At 40.7% G+C, this 26,385-nt stretch overlaps 1 protein-coding gene across 1 annotated transcript in view; it reads left to right on the plus strand.

Annotated features, from left to right (window-relative positions):
• LOC135198881 (outer mitochondrial transmembrane helix translocase-like) overlaps nucleotides 1-26,385 on the plus strand; it is a 93,449-nt gene that overhangs the window by 32,945 nt on the left and 34,119 nt on the right. Inside the window, exons 3-4 of the mRNA XM_064226843.1 lie at nucleotides 6,640-6,817; nucleotides 17,110-17,310. Of these exons, the coding sequence (XP_064082913.1) occupies nucleotides 6,640-6,817; nucleotides 17,110-17,310 (379 nt within the window). The remainder of the gene's footprint in view (nucleotides 1-6,639; nucleotides 6,818-17,109; nucleotides 17,311-26,385) is intronic.

The following is a 26,385-nucleotide window of genomic DNA, read 5'->3' on the forward strand; positions in this document are numbered from 1 at the left end:
AAAATATACATAAACCAACATATTCCGACAAAGAAATGAATAAGGTGAATCTTGTGAATATCCTAATTGATGCATTAGGAAAAAGAATGCCAAAAGCATGCAAACTGTGTAAGGTTTGGTATAGCATAGTCAATCCACAAAACCTAATCAGAAAATGTGCTGCATGCAACATTCCGACCCATCCACAGTGTGCTGAGGTAATACAAGATTTGAGAAAAGATACAAGAATTTTTTGTTCAACATGTCTATCATGGATAGACAATGTTATTAAATCAAGATTGAATGTACAAATAGTTGAGGAAGAAGAAGAAGAGGAAGAGGAAGAAGAAGAAGAAAAAGAAGAAGAGGAAAACGGAAGAGAAGTAAACAAAAATGAAATGACAGAAAAAAATAAGGAAAACAAAGAACAAGATAAAAGTATGGATGCAGAGATACTCATTGATACTACATATGAGGCAATAAAGCAGCATACTACGAAGAAATAAATTACGATATGACAACAGAAAAGCAAATCCCGAAGAGGCTCTACCCAGATCTATACAATGACGGGAAAGAGGAAAAAATGACAGAAAGACAAAATCTGCAACCTTTGAAAAGAGGGAATTGCAGATTTGGAGAAAGATGTTACTACAAACATCCTAAGATATGTCAAAACTATGAAATATATGGTAAATGTGCATACTTAGATGGATATGGGGATGATTGCAGAGATCTGCATCCAAAAATATGTAAAAACCTAAAAGAAGGAAAAGGATGTAAGTTCGACAAAAAATGCAAATATATGCACCCTGTAGCCATGAATCATAATCAAATAAATAACCAACCAAGTAATAAAATCCAAAATAAGAAAGAAACAAATAAAGAGAGAAATCAAGAATATCAGGTAAAAGAGAAAAGCAAACCACCAATGAGTATGCAGAGGTGTCCGCAAAAAATTTCAAAGCATCAGCTCCGAAATTCTACTCAAGAGATAATGATCAACTGTATTTATTATGCAAGAGGATATTGCAGAAACGGAGAAAATTGCAGATTCAGACACAAAATGAATAATTATGATGAAGGAAGATCAAATATTATGGAAAAGTTGGATTTTTTAATGTCAGAATTTCTGGAAATGAAAAAAGAACAACATACCAGAACAGGAAAAGAGACATGGGAAAATCCTTATTACTACCAGTATTAAATGAAGGAGAAAACACGCAAACCATCATAGTGATGAATGCGCAGGTTTAGTTACGAGTAACTCAAAAAGAAAAATAGAGTACTTAGAAGAACTACCCAAATGAAAAGAAAATAGATATAATGAATATAAGTGAAACCTGGTATTCCCAAGAGACTGGGAATGATGATCAAATAAAAGGGTTCCAAACTTATAGATCAGATAGAAAAAATAGGAATCAAGGGGGAACCGCAATATATGGGAAAGACAAAAAAAACAAGGAAAAATATATGAGAAAATATAGTAACTCAGAATGTGAACTAATAGCGGTAGAATTTGAATCTGAAAAATTGATGAACATAGTAATATATAGACCTCCTGATACTAAAGAGTTTGACTTAATAATTGAAAAATTGGATGATATATGTAGAAATCCAAGGACTGGGACTATTCTCCTATTCTGGTGACTTCAACTTTCCTTTCGTAGAATGGAAAAAGAACGAATAGGAGATTGTGGTTGTACTTATACATATAAAAAAGAGAGTAATAGTAGTGCAGAAGATAAAAGGCAATTTGAAAAGCTATTAGATATGCTACTAGAAATACAAACATTCAAACAAAATAAATCACCTGCCAACAAGAAAGGAAAATACTTTAGACCTAGTATTTGTGAACGAGATGAATTATGTTAAAGAAATAATAGTTTATAATGCGAGTATTTCAGACCATAATGTCATAGAATTAACAGTTCATTCCAAAGCAAGTGAAAATAGAGATAAGCAAGAAATGAAAAAGTGGGAAGGATATGGAAAATACAACTTCTACAGTAAAAATATAAAATGGTCAGAAATTAATGAAGAATTAAACAAAGATTGGGATAACATTTTCGTAGTGATGACATAAGGGTAAACTACGGAGATATTATATAAAATATTGGAGAAAATAGTGGAAAAATATATACCGAAGAAGAAAAGTAAAACATCATTCATGCATACCAAAGAGACAGAAAAAGGATCTTGTTCCGAGATCAGAAAGTGGAAAAAAAGGTCTTGCAAAAGAAAAAAATGCATGGAAAGTTATAGAACTAAAAAGTAAGATAGAAAATGCAGAACAAAGATTATTACAATCAAAAGAAAATGAAAAACGGGACTTGGAAGAAAAACCCTATTAAATATCAAGCAAAACCCCAAACTATTATACTCATATGCGAGAAGATGAATAAAAGAAGAATAGAAATAGGCCCTCTGAGAATTGAAGGAGATTAACGAATGAAAAAAAGGAAATTTGCAACATACTGGCAGAACGATATAAGAGAGAATTCACCCCGCCCTAGAATAGATAATGAAGATAATGATATAGAAGTAAGGGATGAAAAAAATAGTGAATATTTAGCTGACATAGATATTAATGAAGCTGATATTGTGCAGGCTATTAATGAATTAAAAATGGAGCTGCTGCAGGGCCTGATGGAATTCCTGCTATTTTTTTTGTTAAAGAAAGTAGTTTCATTCTATCGCAAAGCCACTTGCAATATTATTAAGACAAAGTGTAGATACAGGCAAGATTTATGATGAGCACAAATTAGCATATATTACCCCTACTTTCAAAAGTGGATCAAGACTAGAGGCAAGTAATTATAGGCCTGTGAGTCTAACATCACATATTATGAAAGTGTATGAAAGGGTAATGAGAAAAATATTAGAAACATTTAATAAAAATAATTTGTTTAATAAAGGACACATGGTTTCGTACCCGAAAAGTACACAAACCCAACTGTTAGTCCACCGTGAGAACATATTCAAAAATATGAAAAGCGGAAATGAAACAGATGTGGTTTATTTAGACTTTGCAAAAGCTTTTGATAAAGTAGACCATAATATATTAGCGAAGAAATTAGAAAACACAATATCGTGGATAAAGTAGGAAGATGGTTGAAAAGAAATTTTTGTTTTTACACAACAGAAAACAGATAGTTATTGCAAACGACGATAAATCGGATGAAGCCAAGGTAATATCCGGTGTGCCGCAAGGTACGGTGTTAGCTGCAATACTGTTTTGTTATTATGATTGAAGACATAGACAATAAGTTAAGGATTCGGTAGTGAGTAGTTTCGCAGATGACACAAGAATAAGTAGAGAAATTACTTGTGATGAAGATAGGACGCTCTACAAAGAGACCTTAACAAAGTATATGATGGGCAGAGGTAAATAGGATGGTATTTAACTCTGATAAATTTGAATCAATAAATTATGGAGACAGAGAAAGAAAGCATATGCATATAAGGGACCTAATAATGAGACCATCACAAATAAGGAAGCAGTTAAAGACCTTGGTGTGATGATGAATAGGAACATGTTATGCAATGAACAAATAGCAACTCTGTTGGCAAAATGTAAAGCAAAATGGGAATGTTGTTACGGCACTTCAAAACAAGAAAAGCTGAACACATGATTATGCTTTATAAAACATATGTTCGTAGTCCACTTGAATATTGCAATATGATATGGTACCCACACTATCAAAAGGATATTGCACAAATAGAGAGTGTACAAAGGTCCTTTACAGCTAGAATAGAAGAAGTTAAGGACCTAGACTACTGGGAAAGACTACAATTCTTAAAATTATATAGTCTAGAAAGGAGAAGAGAACGCTACATGATGAATTCAGGCCTGGAAACAGATAGAAGGAATAGCAGAAAATATCATGGAACTAAAAATATCAGAAAGAGCAAGCAGAGGTAGATTAATAGTGCCCAAAACTATACCAGGAAAAATAAGGAAAGCACACAGGACATTAATCCACTACGCACCAGCATCGATAATGCAGCGTCTATTCAATGCGTTGCCAGCTCATCTGAGGAATATATCAGGAGTGAGCGTAGATGTGTTTAAGAATAAGCTCGACAAATATCTAAACTGCATCCCAGACCATCCAAGATTGGAAGATGCAAAATATACCGGAAGATGTACTAGCAACTCTCTGGTAGACATTAGAGGTGCCATCACTGAGGGACCTGGGGCAACCCGAACAAGATGTAAGGTCTGTAAGGTAAGGTAAGGTCTCTCTCTCTCTCTCTCTCTCTCATTTACTGAGACTCAAGATTTTTTATGTACTTGTACTATTTGTTTTTAATACTTTCAAATAATAATAATAATAATAATAATAATAATAATAATAATAATAACTGTAATTACAAAATTCATATGTGATAGTATTTTAAAGAAATACAATACGTACTAATCTATCCATGTCACTTTTAATTAAGGTTAACTCTCTCTCTCTCTCTCTCTCTCTCTCTCTCTCTCTCTCTTTTGCCACACAAGATAATGTGTCATACATAGTGGTAACTCCCTCCCTCTCTTTCGCTGGAAGCGTTATAAACAGAGCGTTATAAACAGAGAGAGATAAACACTCTCTCTCTCTCTCTCTCTCTCTCTCTCTCTCTCTCTCTCTCTCTCTCTCTCTCTCTCTCTCTCTCTCTTTTACCGAGATGAAAGAATTTTTATGGTACTAGTATGTAAAATGTTTATTGATAATTTCAGTTATTTAATAATAATAATAATAATAATACTAAAACTTAATTACAAAATTCATAATGGTCGTATTTTAAAGAGATGAAAATGACCTTTCCATTTCACTTGTAAGGATAACCTTCCTCTTTCTTACTGAGATGAGAGAATTTTTATGGTAGATGCACATGTTTATTATATTTTCAAATAATAATGATATAATAATAATAATAATATAATAATAATAATAATAATAATAATAGAAGTAGTAATAATACTATAAAAAACTTAATTTTGAAAAAGAAAATTGCTTCCCTTTCCAGTGGTTTTCTTTTCTGTATCAATTTCCCACCTCAACTCCGAGTTGACACTCAAGCTTAACACTTGCCATACAATGGTTCAGCGTTAATTTAATGGTTTTATGTAATCTCTCTCTCTCCTCTCTCCTCCTCTCCTCTCTCGTCTTCTTCTTCCTCTCTCTCTCATCTCTCTCTCTCTTCTCTTCTGCGATAAGATCATTTTGTCAATGGATGTGTATGTTAATAAGTTTTTATCATTAATATTTTCCAATAATAATACTATAAGTACAAAATTCATCATCTGAGTATTTTAAATACAATAATCATTCCATTTTCTCTCTTTTTAAATTGTCGGTAAGGACAACTCTCTCTCTTCTCCTCTCCTCTCTCCTCTTCTCTCTCTCCTCTCCGTCCTCTCTCTCCCTCATTCTCTCTCTCTCTCTGCTCTCCTCCAAGAAATAACTTGTCATACATTTCGGTGTTTCTATTTTCTTCCTTTTATCTCTCTCAGGCTCTCATCAAAAATTGAATTATAGAAAGACAAACATAAATTGTCATCAGTCCTCTCTTTCTCTCTTCTCTGGAGAAATTCTATGGTAAATTATTTATGGGATGGGGAAAAAGTTGCCCTACAGACTTTCATTTCAATCTATTGAAACCTAAGGAGTTATTTTGCTCTCTCTCTCATCTCTCTCTCTCTCTCTCTCGTCTCCTCTTCTCGGGTGGTTCTCTCTCGTCTCGTCTCTCTCTCTCTCGTATTTTAATGAAAATATACAATAATTTGTGAATACACAGTGTTGCACATGAAAAAAGTAAATTAGTGATAATTTTAGAGATACGGCCCTAAGAAAAATTGCAAATTAGTAGTGAAATTTTCCTTGTGGACATGTTTTCAAGAACATCGTTCCGTCTTACGATGATTTTCGGGTTACGACGCGTCTTGAAAACGGAACCCCCGTCGTAACCCGGGGACCGCCTGTATATATATATATATATATATATATATATATATATATATATATATATGTGTGTGTGTGTGTGTGTGTGTGTGTGTGTGTGTGTGTTCTACATTTAGTTTAGACAGCTACACAAAGGTAACACCCCCACCTAATCTTGGTTTCATGGGAAAACAGCTGATTGCTACATTTTTAGATTTATTAATACAGGCAGTCCTCGGGTTACGACAGGGTTCCGTTCTTGAGATGTCGTAAGCCGAAAATCGTCGTAAGCTGGAACATTGTCAAAAATCCTTGGAAAATCTTACTTTTAATGGTTTGGGTGCATTAAAAACTATGTAAACTGCATTCTTATAGCATTTTTCATGGAAAAAAAACCTTAAAATATTGATTGTTTTGTATTTTTGGAGTCACATTTCTTCTGCCAGACTGGCGTTGTAAGCGCCTTGACCCTGGAACATGCGTCATAAACCTGGAAATAATTTCCAATAAATATAATTGAAAAGCGTCGTAACCTTGGAACGTCGTAAACCAAAACCGTCGTAAGGCGGGGACTGCCTTTATATGCCTGTTTTATCCTATCAACCCCATTGATCAGCATACAGCAGATAGATTGAAGAAACATATAGCAGTGGTAGTTATTGTCTAAATTTGTTCATGTATAATAGGGAACTCATCTCTCACTAATGTAGTTTGCCCAAATTCTTTTTTTCAGTTAAGTGAATATGAAATGATGATTGCCAGTCAGCTTGTTGAGCCTTCCCGCATGACTACCTCATGGAGTGATGTAGCTGGTCTGTCTTCAGTTATACGTGAACTGCGTGAAACAGTCATTCTCCCTATTCAGCAGCGTAATCGACTTCAGTCATCTAAGTTAATTCAACCACCTAAAGGTATTCCTTATGATACCTAAGTTTTCTGTTATTTTTAAGATTAAGAATTTCATGGTGGAATACGTATACTGTAAGGTAGTAGGATTAATTGTCTACTTAGTACATATGGTATGGAAGTGTAAATGGTATGCATATTGAGCCTGTTAAACCAGGAGCCACATACTTAAAACAACACAGGCAGGTACATGCTGAATGGATGGTAAGTTGAGGAAAGAAATGAATTGAAAGAGTAGAATAAAGAAAATGTGTCAACGGATACAAATTAGGAAGGGAAATGTGGAAACCAATGAAACAAGTCACTAAAAGCTGCAGAAATAGTATGTAAGGATCCATGATGGTAGATGAAGATGATTGATAATCATTAAAAAAAAAAAAGCTTCCATGCTCTGGTAGAAGACAAACAAGGAAGAGAAGAGTCAACAGGGACAAGAGAAAGGAGGCCAAGAGCTGGTTTCCAAAGTGGAGTGAAAAATTTGGGTGAAATGGGATCAGAAAACTGAAAGGGGAAATAAAGGCAAGTTTTCATATAGTTAAGTTGATGACGATAGGTAAAGAAAAATGATCAGTGTAAATAACAAAAATGGAGAAAATAAGTATTAGAAAGACTGCTTAAAAGAAAGTACAGTATTAAAATCTGGTGACTAAATGGCATGATTTGAATAGGAAAAATTTGGAGATGAAAGACCACCTGAGAATGCAGTGCCTAGAGTTGAAGAAAGTGTCTCGATGGCGAGGTTGGTATGATGTTTGCGTCCCACCACAGTGGTCGCCGGTTCGATTCTCAGCCATTCCATTGAGGAGTGAGAGATGTGTATTTCTGGTGATAGAAGTTCACTCTCGACGTGGTTCAGAAGTCACGTAAAGCCGTTGGTCCCGTTGCTGAATAACCACTGGTTCCATGCAACGTAAAAACACCATAAAAAAAACAATAGAGTTGAAGAAAGCTGTAAGGTATATTTAAAATGGTGAAGCACCAGAGCCTTTGTAATACATTAATAATATATATAATGATAATACGTAATAATAATCCAGCACCATTTAAATAGCAAGGAATTTGTTGAAAGCAACTGGATAGCCAATTTGGGGTTGACTGGTACTATATAAACAACCTGATAAAGTAAGAGATTGAACCACAAGAATGGGAAAGGAATATGATAAAAAATATACAAAGAAAAAGGGATGGAAAAAGCACTATGAAAAGTTGAGGAAAATTACAATGAAAAGTTTTCAGTGTGGGAAATCAAAAGCAGAGGCAATCTTGACAGTAGGCAACCACAGGAGAATTACCATGACACATCATATATTGTTTTGGGGGATCTTTAGAGGGCATATGACTGTCAGTACAGTATGTGAGTTTTACAAAAGTATTGGATATCAGAAAGACTCAATGAGCTAGAGAGGGTCCATATATCATTCCAGCTACTCCTATATGTTATCTCAGGAATGTTGTTGCCACCCTTTGCAATTTGGGCATGGACATCATTAACTTTAAATCCCTGGAAGTCCATCATGCCTTCTTTTCCTTCAGGCTAAGGTTCCAAAAGTGCTCCAGTGTCTGTACAGTGACTTCTTTTCAAGCATCTATGAATTTCATGTATGACACTTACCTGGCAGGTATATATATAGCTATATTCTCTGTTCGCACTGGCAGAATTTCAAAACTCGCGGCAACCGCTAGATCACTGGTAGTTCAGGTGATCGCCACCCCGCTTCCCGTGGCGCTGGTGCTCGGAATCATTCCATTTCGTCAGATTTTTTTCTGCCACTGAACCGGCAACATCGTTGTTGGTTCCCTGCTAGAATTCGAAACTCGTTAGCTGACTTTCGCTGTACTTGGATGGTTTATTGGGTATGGTATTGGAAAGTTGGATTGGCAATCGCGATTGGAAGTGATTATAATGTCTGATTCGGGTGGTAGTATTTCGAGTGTGTATGAAAGAAGGGTGCAAGGTGAGACTGCCGAAAGCTTCTGGTAGACCCTCACACAGTATGTAAGAAGTGTAAGTTAGAGGTTTTGTGTACTTGGATAATAGATGTAATGAGTGTGAAAGTTTAAATGAGAAGGAGTGGAAGACTTTCACAAAATATGTTGAGAGACTAGAAAAGGATAGAGTAAGAAGATCGGTGTCTCGGAGTGAGAGGTCAGGATCTTCTAGTAAGGCCTTGAATACTTCTGTTATTTCTCCCCCTTCTTCCCAAGTAGAAGTTGTTAATCCTTCTCCTCAGGTCTCTCCTGCGCCCGCTGCTGTTTCTGAGGATACTAATTATGTGAAAGTGTTTGCCGCCCTTGCGTCAATGGGCGATCAGATTCAGCGTCTTACAGACAAAGTGGGTACGTTTGAAAAGTGTCAGTGTAGTGGAGGGGGCGGCTGATCGTCTCACTCGTGCTCCTAGACCTAGGCCTCTGCCAAGCTCCCCGACCCTAGGGAGAAGGCATGTCGACAGTCGAAGGGAGGCGAGAGGGGTTCCCTTACGATCAGTCGTCCCTTCAGGCAGTCCTGTTGCGTCCCAGGCTGCAGCAGTGCGTCATAGGAAAAGGCGACACTGGGAAGTGTTTTTCCTCTACAGATAGTGCTGCGTCAGGCAAGGTATGGACGTTATGCGGAAGTTTCGCGTCCTCTGAAGAGGACGCATAGACCTACGTCTTCTCAAGATGAGCGTTACCCTCAAGAACGGTGGAGTAGTCCCGAGGTTTTCTCTTCTAGTGATGAGGAAGAGGTGGTTCCGATTAAAAGGAGGAGATCCTTTAAGTCAAGACAAGACGCAAGACCTCATGTATACGACGGTTCTCTGGATAGGAGCCCTCCTTCTGAATACGGAGCAGTCTCTCCGATATCTTCTCCTTATCGTAGAGCTCAAGATCGAGTTTCTCGTTTTGATGATCCTTCTCGTCGTCATTCTCCGCTTGCTCAGACTTCCCGCCAGGAAACAGAGACTAGGAACTTTCTTGAAGAGATGCAAGGAAGGTTAGCCGATTTAGTTAAATCGTGGGGAACATCGGAACATCCTCCTACGAGGCGTAAGGACGCATCTCTCCCCGTCAAGTCATCTAAAAGGACGCATGATGGTTTGCCTCCTTCTCATCACGCTTCGGAGTCTCGGGTAGTACGCAAGTTACGGGAGCAGGACGCAGGACGCAAGTTACGAGATCAGGAAGCAGGACGCAAGTTTCCGGAGCAGGACGCAGGACGCAAGCTTCCGGAACAGGACGCAGGACGCAACCTCGGAGCTCAGAAGGACGCAGGACGCAGGCGGCAGGAGCCGTTTCTTCCCGCGAGGTTGGAGAGATTGTCTGCAGCAAGACCTTGGTTTACAGGATGTGTCTTCGGCAGAAGAGGAAATAGAAGACTTAGAATCTGAGAAGAAAAAGAGGGTGAAGCACCTTCTTCAGACTATAAGAAAATTACGAATTGCCTTCTTTCACTTTTTGAAGGGGATTTTCAGCCTGCAGCTCCGACATCACCCCTTTCTCAATTCTCCAAGAATAAAACTCCGAAGAAGTCCTCGTTTTTGAAGATGAAGTTTTCGATTACGGCTAAGAAGGCTCTTCAAAGAATTGATACGTGGTTGAAGGAAAAGAGGGAAGCGGGCAAGACTGTGTTCTCTTTCCCTCCTGCCAAATTGGCATCGAAGTCCGGAATTTGGTATGCGACGGGGGAAAATCTCGGCCTGGGAGTTCCTGCCTCCTTCCAGTGGGATTTTTTCCAACATTGTTGACAGTTCCCGCAGACATGCCTTGAATTCGGCTAAAGTTGGTGGTCTCCATCAGAATAGATCATCTCTTGAAAGGATTTTCCGGACCTTCGAGGTTTCAATTTTCTTGATTGGTCCTTGGGGGCTCTGGGACGAACAGTGGAAAATAATGAATCAAACGGCTTCTCAACTCCCAAGCAGTATTTATGTCCTGCATGGACAAAGCCTTAAGGGATGGCGCGAATGAATTAGCATCTCTTTTTCACCGCAGGAGTTTTAAAGAAAAGGTCACTCCTATGCTCTTTTGCTGCTAAGGGCGTTTCTAACGCCCAGAAATCCGAATTGGTTTATTCCCCACTTTCGGATCAATTGTTTCCTGCGGATATTATCAAGGATATTTCGCTTTCCCTAACTCAGAAGGCGACGCAGGATCTGTTAACTTCTTCGGTAAGGAAATTTTTACCCAACAAGGTGGTTAAGAAGACGCCTAAGGAATCAAGACAAGCTAGTCAGCCCTTTCGAGGCAAGTCCTTTTCTCGTCCTGCCTTCAGAGCAAGAAGAGCTCCGTCCAAGAGGGGTTCGAAACCCAGTAGTAAACAATGAACAAGTCCTTCAGACATCAGTAGGTGCCAGACTCCAGAAGTTTTGGGAGATTTGGCAAGAAAAGGGAGCAGATCCTTGGGTCGTCAAGGTAGCCAAAGAAGGTTACAAGATCCCTTTTCTGAAGAGACCACCTCTTGCGACATCGCCAAGAGAGCTTGGAGCTCACTACAGCGATCCAGGGAAACAAGAAGCACTACAAGAACAAGTTCTTTCTATGCTCAAGAAAGGAGCAATAGAACCTGTTCTGGATCACTTATCTCCGGGATTTTACAACCGGCTGTTTTTAGTAGCGAAATCCTCGGGGGGATGGAGACCAGTACTGGACGTAAGTCAACTCAACTATTTGTGGAGAAACAAAATTTACGATGGAGACTACCGATTCAGTACTGGCAGCGGTACGTCCAGGGGACTGGATGGTTACCCTGGACCTTCAAGACGCATATTTTCATATCCCAATTCATGCAGGATCCAGGAAGTACCTGAGATTTGTGATCCAGAACAGGGTCTTTCAGTTCAAAGCCCTCTGCTTTGGACTGTGCACAGCCCCACAAGTTTTTACAAGAGTGATGGCGAGCGTGGCGAAGTGGCTACACATTCTAGGAATAAGAGTGTCTCTATACCTGATGGACGATTGGCTCATAAGAGCCCAATCAAGAAAGCAATGTCTGGAGGACTTAGAAATGACGTTAACATTAACGAAAGAGTTAGGGTTGATGGTGAACTTAGAAAAGTCGAATATGACCCCCAGTCAGGTAGCTAGTTTATTTGGGGATTCTGATCTCCTCAGTGACTTTTCGGGCTTTTTCCGTCTCCCAACAGACAAGAGCAGTGCATCCGGAAAGTTCAAGCCTTTCTAGAGAAAGAACAATGTTCAGCACGAGAGTGGATGAGCTTACTAGGGGACCCTCTCGTCCTGGAACGGTTCGTTTCTCTAGGAAGGCTTCACATGAGACCCCTACAAATATTTTTGAACCAAGTCTGGCCAAGAAAATTGCAACCAGATTCCTTCCTGTTTCGAATTCCTCGCAAGATCAAAGAGGAATTGCGGTGGTGGCAAACTCCAGGGAAGTTAGCGAAGGGAGCGTCTCTCCAGCAAAAGAACCCAGACCATGTATTGTTCTCAGACGCGTCGGACGCAGGCTGGGGAGCGACTCTCGGACATCAAGAAGTTTCAGGTCGTTGGAGCAAGGAGGAAGCGGCTTGGCATATAAACAGGAAGGAACTGATGGCGATTTTCTTGGCTTTGAAAGAGTTCAACGCGGTGATTCGCAACAAGGTGGTGCAAGTCAACGCGGACAATACCACAGCTCTGGCGTACATCCGAAACAAAGGAGGGACACATTCAATCTCTCTTTGCAAGTTGGCGGAGGAGATCCTTCTTTGGGACAGAGCAAGGAAAACGATAAACCCGCCCTTCCTCACCAGATTCATTCAAGGGGGAGGAAGAATGTGAGAGCGACCTGTTGAGCAGGGAAGGTCAACTTCTATCAACAGAATGGACTCTTCATTTAGAAGTATGCCAGAGTCTGTGGAAATTATGGGTCGCCCAGTGGTGGAACTTGTTTGCGACAGCAATGACAAAGAGATTGACGACTTATTGCTCTCCAGTCCCAGACCGTCAAGCAGTCGCAGTAAGACGCCTTTCTTTTAGATTGGACGGGGCTAGACGTCTACGCCTTTCCCCCGTTCAAGATATTAGGAAAGGTTTTTGAAGAAATTCAGGGAGAGTCAAGGGACAAGAATGACTCTCATAGTCCCATACTGGCCGGCCCGAGATTGGTTCACAGAGGTACTGGAATGGACAATAGATGTACCAAGGACACTTCCAGCAAGAGTAGATCTACTCAAACAGCCTCACTTCAACAGGTACCACAAGAACACCCTCGCTCTGGGTCTGACTGCGTTCAGACTATCGAAAGACTTGTCAGAGCGAGGGGGTTTTCTAGAGAGGCGGCCAGAGCGGTGGCCGGAGCTAGAAGAGCCTCTACTATTAAGGTGTACCAGGCGAAGTGGGAAATCTTTCGCAAGTGGTGCAAGAGTCGGAAGATTTCTTCATCCAGTACCTCTGTGACCCAAATTGCCGACTTCCTTTTATACTTAAAGAAGGAAATAAAATTGTCAACTCAGATTAAAGGGTTAGGGTATCGGAGTATGTTGGCCTCAGTATTTAGACATAGAGGTCTAGATATTACAAATAATCTAGATCTGAGAGACCTCATAAGGTCCTTTGGAACAAGGAAGGAGCTCCAATACAGAGCGCCTTCCTGGAATCTCGATGGATCAAGCTTCGTTGAGAGATATCTCGAAAAAGACCATCTTTTTGGTGGCCTTGGCCACAGCTAAAAGGGTGAGTGAGCTGCAAGCAATTAGCAAACATATTGGCTGGAAACATGACAAAGCGGTTTGCTCATTTCAGGAGGGGTTCTTGGCCAAGAACGAGAATCCAGCTCATCCATGGCCAAGGTCTTTTGAAAATTATGGGTCTTTCAGATTTAGTAGGACAGGAACAAGAGAGAGTTCTTTGTCCAGTAAGGGCATTGCGCTATTATATGGAGAAAACCAGTAAGATTAGAGGAACTTCAGAATCACTGTGGTGCTCTGTAAGGATCCTAGCAGAGCAATGACCAAAAATGCTATTGCCTTTTTCCTTAGGGAACTAATTAAGAATCTCATATGTTATGCCAAGAAGAAAATTTCGGCATCCTTAAGGTTAAGGTGCACGAAGTGAGAGCAGTAGCTACTTCCTTGGCTTTTAAAAAAGAATATGGCCCTCAAAGATATCATTGAAACGACGTTTTGGAGGACTAATTCAGTGTTTGCAAGTCATTACCTTAGAACGTCAAAACAACGTTTGACGATTGTCAAACGTTGGGTCCATATGTATCCTCAGGAGCAGTATTGGGCAAAGGATTTTCCACCCCATAACTTACTAACATGCTAGGTATTTTAATGAAGTGGTGTTGTTTTTATGGTTGTCTGAGAGGGTTATTTCCTCTTCAGTCTGTGAAGTGTAGTGTGTTAGGTTAGTTTTTGTGTGTGGTTCAGGTGGTCTAACTTATCCTAGCAATGAATGCCCGTGGTAAGAGAGGGCTAGGGTTTCCTGTCAACAAATTGGTCCCGTCCAGTTGTCAGACCCTTGTATTTAGCTTCATCAACTAATAGGTCACGTCCTAGTTGGAAACTACTAAGGTTTAGCAGGCTAAGAGGCAGGAATGCTGAAGTCCAGCTACCTTAGCAGGTAAGGAATCTAAGAGTATTTTGAATTTTAAATTTTAAAACTCTTACCAATGTTGCTGTCTTTGACCCACCTCCAAATGTGTCAATCAGCTATATATATTACCTGCCAGGTAAGTGTCATACATGAAAATGATGTTATTATGATATAACAAAGTTTCATGTATACTTACCTGGCAGGTATATATAATTAAATTCCCACCCACCTCCCCTCAGGAGACAGGGTTCAGAGAAAAATCTGACGAAAATGTGAATGATTCCGAGCACCAGCGCCACGGGAGCGGGGTGGCGATCACCTGAACTACCAGTGATCTAGCGGTTGCCGCAAGTTTTGAAAATTCTGCCAGTGCGAACAGAGAATATAGCTATAATATTCTAACCTGACAGGTAAGGTAATACATGAAACTTTGTTATATCATAATAACATCATGTTTTAGATAGCAGACTTCAGGAAATACCTTAAAAGATTCTCCAGTGTTCATTCCCCAAATGTATCCAAGCCTTGCTCCTCCTCCTGCTCATCCTCGAACAATACCGCCACCTCCTCCAGGAACTTCCTCGGGATAGCCATTTTGTTGCAACAATATTATCTTGGTCCATTGGTTGAATGGGTGCTGTTGTATTAGGAGGCAAATACTATAGTATGACCTTTGCCATCAACCAGCTGGGTTGTGTTAGGATATGCAGGTGCATTGTCAGAGAGAAGCAAAGCCTTTGCCCGATGACTAGCTTTGCCAAGGTCCTGTGTTTGATGACGAACAACTTCCCTACAGAAGTGAATATGGAACCAATCAGGGATGATGTTGGTGAAACAATCCTTTGCCGATGATACCAAATCACTGGGAGATTATGCATCAACCAATGCAGGGCATGTGGTTGCTTTGCATGTCTAACTACCACTGGTTTGCAGTGATTGCTAACAGACTGTTGAATCTTGAACCAAAACAGCCAGCCTTCAGACTCCTGAGTGGAGCTCCATGCAGGCTTGCAAACTTTGTAGCTGCAGCCTTCAACTCAGCATTGTGCACATGCATGCCAGCTGCTCTTTGCTGACAATGAATCAAGGTTAACTGTTCAATCTCTTCTTGACAGGTTTTGGGATCACTTTTCAGGCCTTCTTTCTCAACGTCTTCTTGCCAAAAAAGGTTGACCCAGCATACTATACTCTTGCATTGTGGTGTTGGGGTTCTGCAGAGTGTCAAGTACTAGACAAGGTGAAAGCAAATAATTGGGGGATTACTGTAGTAGGTGTAGAAGTAACAGTAAGAAAACCTAGAAAATTGAGGAGAACGAACAAAAAGTGTGTTCTAATGGTGAGGACAATAATAATAGTGGTAGTATGTAGAATATATAAAATGAAGAAAGGTCTCCACAAGTGAAAGTAGTGTTAATAAGGGGTCTTTTTTTTTTAACGTTCGTATTAATGTTTATTTATTTATGTAATAACAGAATTGAGTGGTGAAAGTTTGAACAATATTTTACCTGAAGATGTCTGATATATCTTATTTCCTGGTAATGTGTTATTTCACAAAATTGACCATTGTTTTAGGATTCAGAGATCTTGGAATCTTATGATTATATGCTTTTTAAATTATGTGAATTTTATTATATGAGTTTTATAATTTATGATTATATGAGTTTTATAATTTATGATTATATAAGTTTTATACTGTATTTCCTGCCATCAAAGGTACTATCTGTTTCCTGAAATATGGTTTTAACATGCATCCATAAAATGTTTTTACCATACATCATAAGAGGCCAAAGGTTACGATTTTCATGGGGGTATCATAACATAAGAGGAAGATTATCTCCGCTATAAAGTAATCAGAACTCCAGGATATGACTTCTGAATGAAATGTGTAGATTACACTCGGTTAAAATAGTAGATAAATAAAAGTATCGTAAAAAAGAATACAAGTACGTAGTTGAAAGATTCTTTTCCATGCCATACAGTAGTATAGGGATATTATGGCAGTCGAGTTAATGGGCAAGTAGTGACTTACACATTGTAATTTACTGGATTATCCTAATGTTAAGACCTCATGTTTATTAGTTATGAAAAATACAAATTGATTAAGAAAATTGTAATTTCAGGATGTTTGTTCATGCCATCGTTTACAAAATGAAGTGGGCAATCAAATATTCTGTATTTGTACTGTTTACAGCATGATGGTTAATTTTACATTTTCCTGAGATCTAAAAAACTGGAATACAGTGGACCCCCCGTATTCGCGTTCTCCAGATTCGTGGACTTGCACATTTACGGATTTCTCTCGGGGAACGCTTTCCCGCATTATTCGCGGAAAATTTGCATATTCACGGTAGTTTTCTATGAGAAATATCCACAAATTCTTGTTTTTTTTATCAAATTCATCATAAAATGCACTTTTTGTGATAAAACTATTAAAAAAAAAAAGTATAAACATTTTTAGTAGGTTTTTCTTGAGTTTTGACTAACAAAATAGGCTGTTTTCAGCGTTTTCTTAGGGGTTCCAACTATTCACGGGGGGTTTGGGTACGCATCCCCCGCGAATACGGGAGAGCACTGTATATAGCTAAGAGTTTCGAGTAGAAACTCTTAGTCATATAATTACTGGGTAAGTATATACTAAATCTAATTTTATTATAAAAATATTTACCCAGTCTAAAGTGGGGTGCATCTTCAAGGTCAAAAGATCTTTGACACCAGGAAATATAGTTTGTATATCCCTGTATTAGCAAGGTAAATTCTGAAGTTGATTGTCATTTCTAATTTCCAGGAGTGTTATTGCATGGTCCTCCAGGTTGTGGTAAAACTCTTCTTGCTAGGGCAGTTGCAAAAGAGGCTGGGGCTCGGTTTATTAACCTTGATGTTTCAGCACTAACTGATAAATGGTATGGAGAATCTCAGAAGTTATCTTCAGCTGTATTCTCCTTGGCGTGCAAAATTCAACCATGCATTGTCTTTATTGACGAAATAGGTAAATATATGTTTTAATTTTATTGTTGACTAATCTTCGTTTAAAAGATATGTGCTCTTAAAATACTTATGTATTTATAGAGGGCTTGTCCAGTGATATTAATTGAAGTGGCATAAAAATATAGTACATAAATGATAAATGATAGCATTTTTTATTACAACAACACTGGTTGCACAAATAATTCTCCCAACAGGCTAATGTATTCAAGAGAGCAGGATTGTCAAATGTATCTATAAAATTCCATGTATCAGGGAAGGGTGTCATTTGTTGAAATTATTTTTTAATCTTCTCAGAAGAATAAAGTTGAGAAGTCTGTGGTGAAATGGTATTTTTATACATTCAACTTCCCTGCCAGATATATACTTAGCTATAGACTCCGTCGTCTCCGACAGAATTTCAAATTTCGCGGCACACGCTACCGGTAGGTCAGGTGATCTACCGCCCTGCCCTGGGTGGCAGGACTAGGAACCATTCCCGTTTTCTAATCAGAATTCTTCTGTCGCCCGGGCCATCAACATTGTTGTTGGTTCCTCTCGATTGGTTTTTCTTTTTTCACCGGCAATTGATCTTCTTGACCGACTTTTGGTGACGTATCTGGATTGTTGGATTGGCATACGCTTTTGTGGACTGTTTTGTGGACTTGATTTTGGATTTTTCTTTAAAAAATGTCTGACTCTGGAATGGTTGTGAGACGTTGTGTGAATGTAGGCTGTAAGGTGAGGTTGCCGAAAGCTTCGGTAGACCCTCACACTGTATGCAAGGTTGCAGGGAGTATGAATGTTCTTTTACTAATACTTGCAAGGAATGTGAGAATTTGAGTGAGAGCGAATGGAAGAATCTAACTAATTATTTGAAAAAGTTAGAGAGAGAAAGAGTGAGGAAGGCTTCTTATAGAAGTTTAAGTAGTTCGAGATCTGAACTAATTCCTAGCTTGGGATCTTCCCCAAGGGTAAGTATTGCTACTTCTCCTTCCATTGCAGCCCCTTCTCCTATTGCAGAACCTGTAGATTCAGCGAAAGAACTTGCGGATCTAAAAGCAGCCTTCAAGTTGATGGAAAACAAAATGGCTGCCATACAAGGTAAGGCTAGTGATTTTTCAGTGGACAGTGATATGAGTGTCCCCAGTGTAGTGGAGGGGGCATCTGGTCGGCTCCGCAACGCTCCTAGGTCTAGACCTCTTCCAAGCTCACATGCCCAGAGGAGAAGGAATGTCGAAAACCGAAAGGAGTTGTGGAGAATCCCCACCGATCAGGTGTCCCTTCGGCGGTTTCTGTGACACCCCAGACTGCCAAGGATCGCTATTGCAAAAAGCGTCCTGCGTGAGTGTTTTTCGTCGTCGGATCTTCATCTCCGAGACGTGATTGGAGGGATTCAGATCGATCTCGACCACTCAAGAGGAGTTGGAAGGCTCCGACGATTGATTCGAGCCCAGAAAAACCTTCCCTGAGGAGTCTCCTTCGGGAGTTAAGAAGGCAAGAAGAGCCATTCTTTCAACCAGAGTGAGAAGGAGTCAGGAGGTGGAAGGCTATGGACTCCTCCCCATCCTCCTTCCCCTCCTCCCTAAGAGGATAAAGAGGAGGTTACGAAGAGGTTCATGATGGCTATGCAAGAACAGATTTCGTCTTATGTAGGAGTTCTTTCAAAGGAGACCTCCCTAGAAGGAAAGACTCTTCCCTTCCGATCAAAAGATCCTCCAGACGTATGGAGGTATCTGCCGCCAGGATCGATGCTCCTACTCGAGGTGAGGCTTCCTGTACGAACGTGGATGAACCGATCAGACGTCTGGCACCGGCCAGGAGTGAGGAGTCACCCAGGAGGCAGGAGCCAAGAGCCAGGAGTGAGGAGTCAACCAGGAGGCAAGAGCCAAGAGCCAGGAGTGTGGAGTCATCCGGCAGGAGGATAGCCAGGAGGCCAGAGCCAGGAGGCAGGAGGCAGAGCCAGGAGGTCAAGAGGCAGGAGTCAGGAGGTCAAGAGGTCAGGAGGTCAGGAGCAGGAGTCAGGAGGTCAGGAGCCAGGAGTCCGGAGTCAGGAGGCATTCGGTAGTCAGGAGGCAGGAGGTCCAGGAGTCCAGGAGGCAGGATCGGAGCAAGAGTCAAGAGCCAGGAGGCAGGAGTCGGAGACTCATTCCTGGAATTTATGACTCTTCTCCAAATAGAAGCTCCTCTCCTTCAGATCGGAGGAGGTCTTGGAAGGACTCTCCCTCCAAACGAGAGCTTTCTCCTTCGTCTGATCGAGGTTTAGACGATTTGTCTGATGACGAACCCCTCCTGCAAATGAGGGTGGACTATCGAATTGATAAAGTCTTAGCCTCATTATTGCTACAAGAGTTTGGAGACTCTCTTAGTCCGGCGGCTCCTCCTTCTCCTCGTTCTCTCTTTTCGAGCTCGACTACGGCAAAATCTTCGGCCTTTCTGAAAATGAAGCCTGCAATTTCTATGGAAGAAGGCCCTCCATTCTTTAGATTCTTGGATGGACAAGAAGAAAGAGTTGGGAAAGACTGTATTCTGCATGCCTCCTTCCAAACTCCATGGAAAGAGAGGTATTTGGTATGGGACAGGAGAGACTATGGGTCTTTCTCTTCCTGCCTCGGCAGATGCGGACTTTTCCAATTTAGTGGAGGCCTCTAGACGTCACTCTTTAGGATCGGTCAGATCGACGTGGAGCACTTCGGAGTTGAACCACTTTCTAAAGGGACTTTTTGTCACTTTAGAGGTGTTCAACTTTCTGGATTGGTCACTCGGAGTTCTGGCCAACAAATCTAAAGATCCGGAGTTTCTTAAAAACCCAGAGATTCTCCATAGCGTCCTGTCTTGCATGGACAAGGCAGTACAGGACGGTTCGGGAGAAGTGGCTTCCCTTTTTGGTGCTGGTTTTCTGAAGAGATCAGTATATGGATCCCTATTATCAAAAGGGGTTTCTCCGAGCCAGAGGACTGCTTTATTGTTCGCCCCTCTGTCGGATCATCTGTTTCCTTCTCAGTTAGTGAAGGATATATCTCGCTCGCTAACTGAGAAGGCGACACAGGACCTACTAGTACAAACGTCCAAGAAAGGACGCCCTGTAGTGTTGACGATTAAGAAGGACTCTCGTCCTCCTCAGCAGCCCTTTCGTGGAGGTGCAGCGGCTCGTCCCCCTGCCAGAAAGAAGAGCTCTGACAAGAGAGGAAGGTCTTCCTTTAGACCTTTCAAGAAAACCAAATGACTTGTTGCTCCTTCAAGCACCAGTGGGCGCCAGACTCCTGAACTTTGCAGGAGTATGGGCAAAAAGGGGAGCCGACCCTTGGTCACTCTCGGTCCTAAAGAAAGGTTACGTAATCCCCTTCGAGGACAGCCCTCCCCTAACATCTACGCCTCGGGAACTGTCGGCGAGGTACAGAGACCCTGTAATGAGAAAGACTCTCCTTCAAATGGTGGAACAAATGTGGGAAAAGGAGGCCATCAAACTTGTGCAGGATCCACACTCCCCGGGATTTTAACAATCGCCTTTTCTAGTACCAAAGGCATCGGGGGGGTGGGGGTGGAGACCAGTACTGGACGTAAGCGCTCTGAATCGCTTTGTTCAGAAAAAGAAGTTCCGCATGGAAACGGCCCGCTTCAGCAGTAATGTCGGTCTTCGTCCAGGAGATTGGATGGTCTCTCTGGACTTGCAAGATGCGTATTTCCACGTTCCCATTCACCATTTGTCAAAGAAATATCTTCGGTTTGTGATAGGAGACAAGATTTTCCAATTCAGGGCTCTGTGCTTCGGTATGTCTACAGCTCCGCAGGTATTCACCAACCTGATGGCGAATGTGGCAAGATGGCTTCACCTAGAGGGTGAATAAACATCTCCCTCTACTTAAGACGACTGGCTGATCAGGGCCAAGTCGGAGATTCAGTGCTTGGAGGACTTATCAGTAACAAGAAACATGATAGAATCGCTGGGATTACTCGTGAACCTCGAGAAGTCGCAGCTGATCCCCAGCCAGAGCTTGGTCTATCTGGGGATTCAGATGGATTCTCGGGGTTTTCGAGTATTTCCTTCGCGAGAAAGAATCACTCGAGGTTTGTCGAAAATCTCGAGCTTCTTAGAGAGAAAGAACAGTTCAGCGAGGGATTATCTGAGCCTTTTGGGGACCCTGTCCTCACTAGAAAAGTTCTTCTCTCTGGGGAGGCTTCACCTTCGCCCTCTTCAGTTTTTCCTGAAAGGGGTGTGGAGTTGGAAGACGGGACAACTCTCGGACATCTTCCCGCTTCCACAAGAGATAAAAGATCACTTGAAGTGGTGGATCCTTCCTCTTCAAAAGAACGAAGGCGTATCGCTTGCCCTGCAGAACCCAGACCAAGTGTTATATTCCGACGCTTCGGAGGCGGGATGGGGAGCGACGCTAGGAGCAAGGGAGGTGTCAGGCACCTGGACAAAGGAACAGGTGTCCTGGCACATCAATTGCAAGGAACTAGTGGCCATACACCTAGCCTTAAAGTTCTTCGAAGAGACAGTCAGAGACGGGGTGATACAGATAAACTCGGACAACACCACAGCTCTGGCTTACATACGCAAGCAGGGAGGCACGCACTCTTTCTCCCTCTTTCAGTTAACAAAACACCTGTTAACCTGGACAGAAGAAAGAGGGATAACTCTCCTAACAAGATTTGTACAAGGGATAAAGAATGTGAGAGCGGACAGACTGAGCCAGAATGGAGGAATCAGGTCCTTCCCACAGAATGGACTCTACACGAAGAAGTGTGTCGAAGTCTTTGGTCCCTGTGGGGAGACCTCACATAGACCTGTTTGCGACGTTCCTCTCCAAAAGAATAGAGATATTTTGCTCTCTAGTGAAGATCCGAGAGCCTTCGCAATAGACGCGTTTCTCCTGGATTGGTCGGGTGTGGACGCATACGCCTTTCCCCCGTTCAAGATCCTGGGGGAAGTGCTCAGGAAGTTCGTAGCTTCAAAGAGCACGAAGTTGACACTAATATCCCCATTTTGGCCAGCCCAGGAATGGTTCACGGAGGTACTGGAGTGGATAGTGGACTTCCCCAGATCTCTTCCAAACAGACCAGATCTACTCAGACAACCCCACTTCGAGAGGTTTCATCACAACCTCCCAGGTCTCGCTCTGACTGCCTTTCGACTATCGAAAGACTTGTCAGAGCGAGGGGCTTTTCTCGCAAGGCTGCGGGCTCTATCGCTAGAGCCCGCAGAGCTTCGACGAGAAGAGTATACCAATCGAAGTGGGAAGTCTTTAGGAGGTGGTGTAAGAGTCAGAAGCTGTCCTCCTCCAGTACCTCTATAGTGAATATTGCCAATTTCCTCCTCTTTCTGAGAGAGGAATCTCACCTATCTGTCTCAACAATAAAGGGATACAGAAGCATGCTGTCTTCAGTATTTAGAAATCGAGGGCTAGATATTGCAGACAACAAAGATCTACACGATCTAATTAGATCCTTTGAAACTTCAAAAGCAGCAACTCCTAGAACACCTAGTTGGAATCTGGACGTGGTCCTGAAATTCCTTTCATCGGATAAATTCGAGCCTTTACATCTGGCTTCCTTCCGCGACGTCACTAGGAAATGCTTATTCCTGTGTCTCTCGCTACAGCCAAGAGGACGAGCGAATTGCACGCTCTAGATTCCACAGTGGGGTTCAAAGGAGATGCTGCCATCTGTTCGTTCCAGACAATGTTTCTGGCGAAGAACGAAAACCCGTCAAAACCTTGGCCCAGAAGCTTTGAAGTAAAAGGTCTATCTAACCTCGTAGGCAGAGAGACAGAGAGGTCTCTCTGTCCAGTGAGAGCTCTTAAATTTTATTTAGAGAGGAAGAGACAGATGGGAGCTTGTCAACAAGGTCTTTGGTGTGCTGTGAAGAACCCCAAAAGACTCATGTCCAAGAACGCCTTGGCTTTCTTTGTGAGAAGCGTAATTACGGACGCTCACAAGAAACTGCTCGGAGGAATCCTTCGGTCTTCTAAAGGTTAAGACCCATGAGGTGAGAGCAGTAGCAACGTCCTTGGCGTTCCAAAAGAATATGTCTCTTAAAAACGATATGAGACTACGTATGGAGGTGCAATTCAGGTGTTTGCATCTCATTATCTGAAGGATGTGAGAGTGACCTATGAGAAGTGCTTCTCTCTAGGTCCATTTGTATCAGCAGATACAGTGCTGGGTCTTGGAGCAAAGACTGATCCTTAAAATATTTTGATTTTATCGTACATAAACCCTCTTGTCAGATATGTGCTTGGTTTTCTATTAGCAAGCTCACGGATGTCGCACGGGCGCATAATGTTATTGCTGGTAGGGGATCAAGGATATGTATGGCTAGTCGGGGAGTACAAATTTTTTTTTTTGTATATTTTGTATAAATGAAAGTGTAATTATGTTTCGAGTTTTTGGTTGTTTGTAAGGAGTTCGGGGATAACTCCTTGCAATCTTAGAACTAACATGGATGTTAGGATCAGGTGATCGGGATCGGTGTTGTGCTCCTTGAACAAGGTGTATTGTCATGTTAGTGGAATAGCACCCAATGACAAAGGCCTTTAGGCTCTGCCGAGTAAGTGAATAAGACCCCATTGGCAGACCCACAAGAACTCTTAGCCATAGATCAATATCTCGCTGAGACTCTTGAGGCTAAGCAGACTCCAAGGCAGTAGCCGCGAAGTCTTCAGCCTAATAAGGTAGGAACCAAGGTTTATTAATACCTACAACATATGTTGTTTACCTGTCTATTTCAGTAGTTAGCTGTCTCTTACCCACCACCAATGGGTGCTAATCAGCTAAGTATATATCTGGCAGGGAAGTTGAATGTATAAAAATGATATTGTCATGTTACAATAAAGTTTTATACATACTTACCTGACAGATATATACGATTAATGGCCCACCCAGCCTCCCCGCAGGAGACAGGTGGAAGAGAAGAATTCTGATTAGAAAACGGGAATGGTTCCTAGTCCTGCCACCCAGGGCAGGGCGGTAGATCACCTGACCTACCGGTAGCGTGTGCCGCGAAATTTGAAATTCTGTCGGAGACGACGGAGTCTATAGCTAAGTATATATCTGTCAGGTAAGTATGTATAAAACTTTATTGTAACATGACAATATTATGTTTAAAAAAAATGAAGGGGCATATAAAACTGAATTTGCATTATGAGTAAGAGCACATGGATATATGATTGGAGGTGTTTGTGGAAACTGCCGTATATACTTGCATAACACGCGATCTCGCATATCATGTGACCCCCAAATTTTCACCCTCAAAAAATGATTTTATCACGTATCTCGAGTATATATCATGCGAATTAAATTTACGAGACCAAAATTTAACAATAGGCTAACCTCTTTTCCTCTTCTCTATCTATTCCATTTTTTAGTTAGGCTAACCCCTTTTCCTCCATCTCTAAATTTATCCCATCTTCTATCTAAGTTTAAAAATGTAAAAGAGAATGCAAAAAGTATCGGTAGTAAGGATATACTTGTTTGGAAAACACATACAGCCAGAAACAGCTGATTTGCTATGAACAACCAATCCAATAAAAACAGCCTTTTTGCTTGCATTTCAACCATCGTACGATAGTAAAAAAATCACCATGGTTAGTTTGCAAATGTTGTTAATAAGAACAGGACTGATATATTTTTACATTACAGGTAGTAGTCGACTTACTACCGCAATTTGTTATGAACAAACAGTCATAGTCATAAATCGATTTGGACGAAAGTCGACCCATGTTAATTTACCGTAAGAATATTGTACTAGCGTAGCCTACACTAGGGTAATCGTACCATCTTTACATAATGGCATACTAATTATGAATTTCAGGTAATTCTCTAGGTTCAATGGACATTGGCTTATGATAATTCAGTACAAAGAGAAATTGAATAACATTTAGCAAGTTAGCTTCGCCTGTACGATGATGATGATATCATGGTACATATATCGTATATATACAAATACAGTAGCCTAGCCTTCAGAATACTGTATACTACATATACTATATAATTTCGTAATTTATTAATAAAAGCCAATTTTGGAGTTTCAATGCATTCTGACTATGACATATCAGTTAAAAAAAAAAATTGACACGAAACTGGAATCAGATTTGGACCGACATCTGCATACCTAATTGAGCAATGTCAGGCTGCTGACGGTTACGTATATTTACGAAATAAATACACAATGAATATGCATCTTTTCTGATTCTTTTAAAAATTTAAACATTACAGTATCCAATGATATTTTATGTATTCTCATATTATTGTATCATAAAATACTAACAAAGCAGTCAGTGTTTTGGTTTGGAAATCAGCTGATGGCGAATACGAGTTTATTTCTCCGTATTTAACTCATTTCGGAGCAAGTTGCCTCTCTTCTAGTTAGCGTAAAATATCTAGATACTCTACTTATAAGAGACAAGGTAATTTGTCATTATATGACATGTTTTCAAGTGGAAATATGAATTTTATATGCCTCGTGAACTAAAGTATTTTTTTCGTTAGCAGTTTGCATTGTGGGCAAGTTTATTGTGTAAAAATATTATGTGATTCCATTCGCTATTTTCACTTCATTTCATCAAAGTACGAACTTTACCGTTACATTACTTATCTTTTATCGTTGTGAAAACAACTGTAAAATGTGTTCTTTCAAGACCGAAAGTTTTGATTAAAATCATTTTCTCTCAATTTTATCTACGGTTGTGCTTGAATGGCATAAGTTTACTGGAGTTATTGCCTTACTCGCTATGGATAAAAGATCAGCAAGGGCAGTACTGCTAAATTTAATCTGTAAGTTTTAGCTGAAGTTGAGGAAAGAATGTTGATACACTAACGACTATTATCGTGCATTAGCAATGTGGACGAAACTTTCACAAACTTCGGTATAGTACCATCAAACTTGACCGTAAACAGAATTTGAGAGAAATGTGTTTTAATCAAAACTATTGATAATGAAAAGACCACATTTTACTATTTGCACTCCAATAAAAGATAAATACGCAAAGCCCATACTATTCTGATTAGATAAAATGAAAATATCAAATGGAATGTTGGTGTTTGTTTAGGCAATAAACGTGCCCTCAGCGCTACCTATTAAAAAAAAAAAACTAAA

Source organism: Macrobrachium nipponense, chromosome 23 (assembly GCF_015104395.2).
Source record: "Macrobrachium nipponense isolate FS-2020 chromosome 23, ASM1510439v2, whole genome shotgun sequence".
Lineage (NCBI taxonomy): Eukaryota > Metazoa > Arthropoda > Malacostraca > Decapoda > Palaemonidae > Macrobrachium > Macrobrachium nipponense.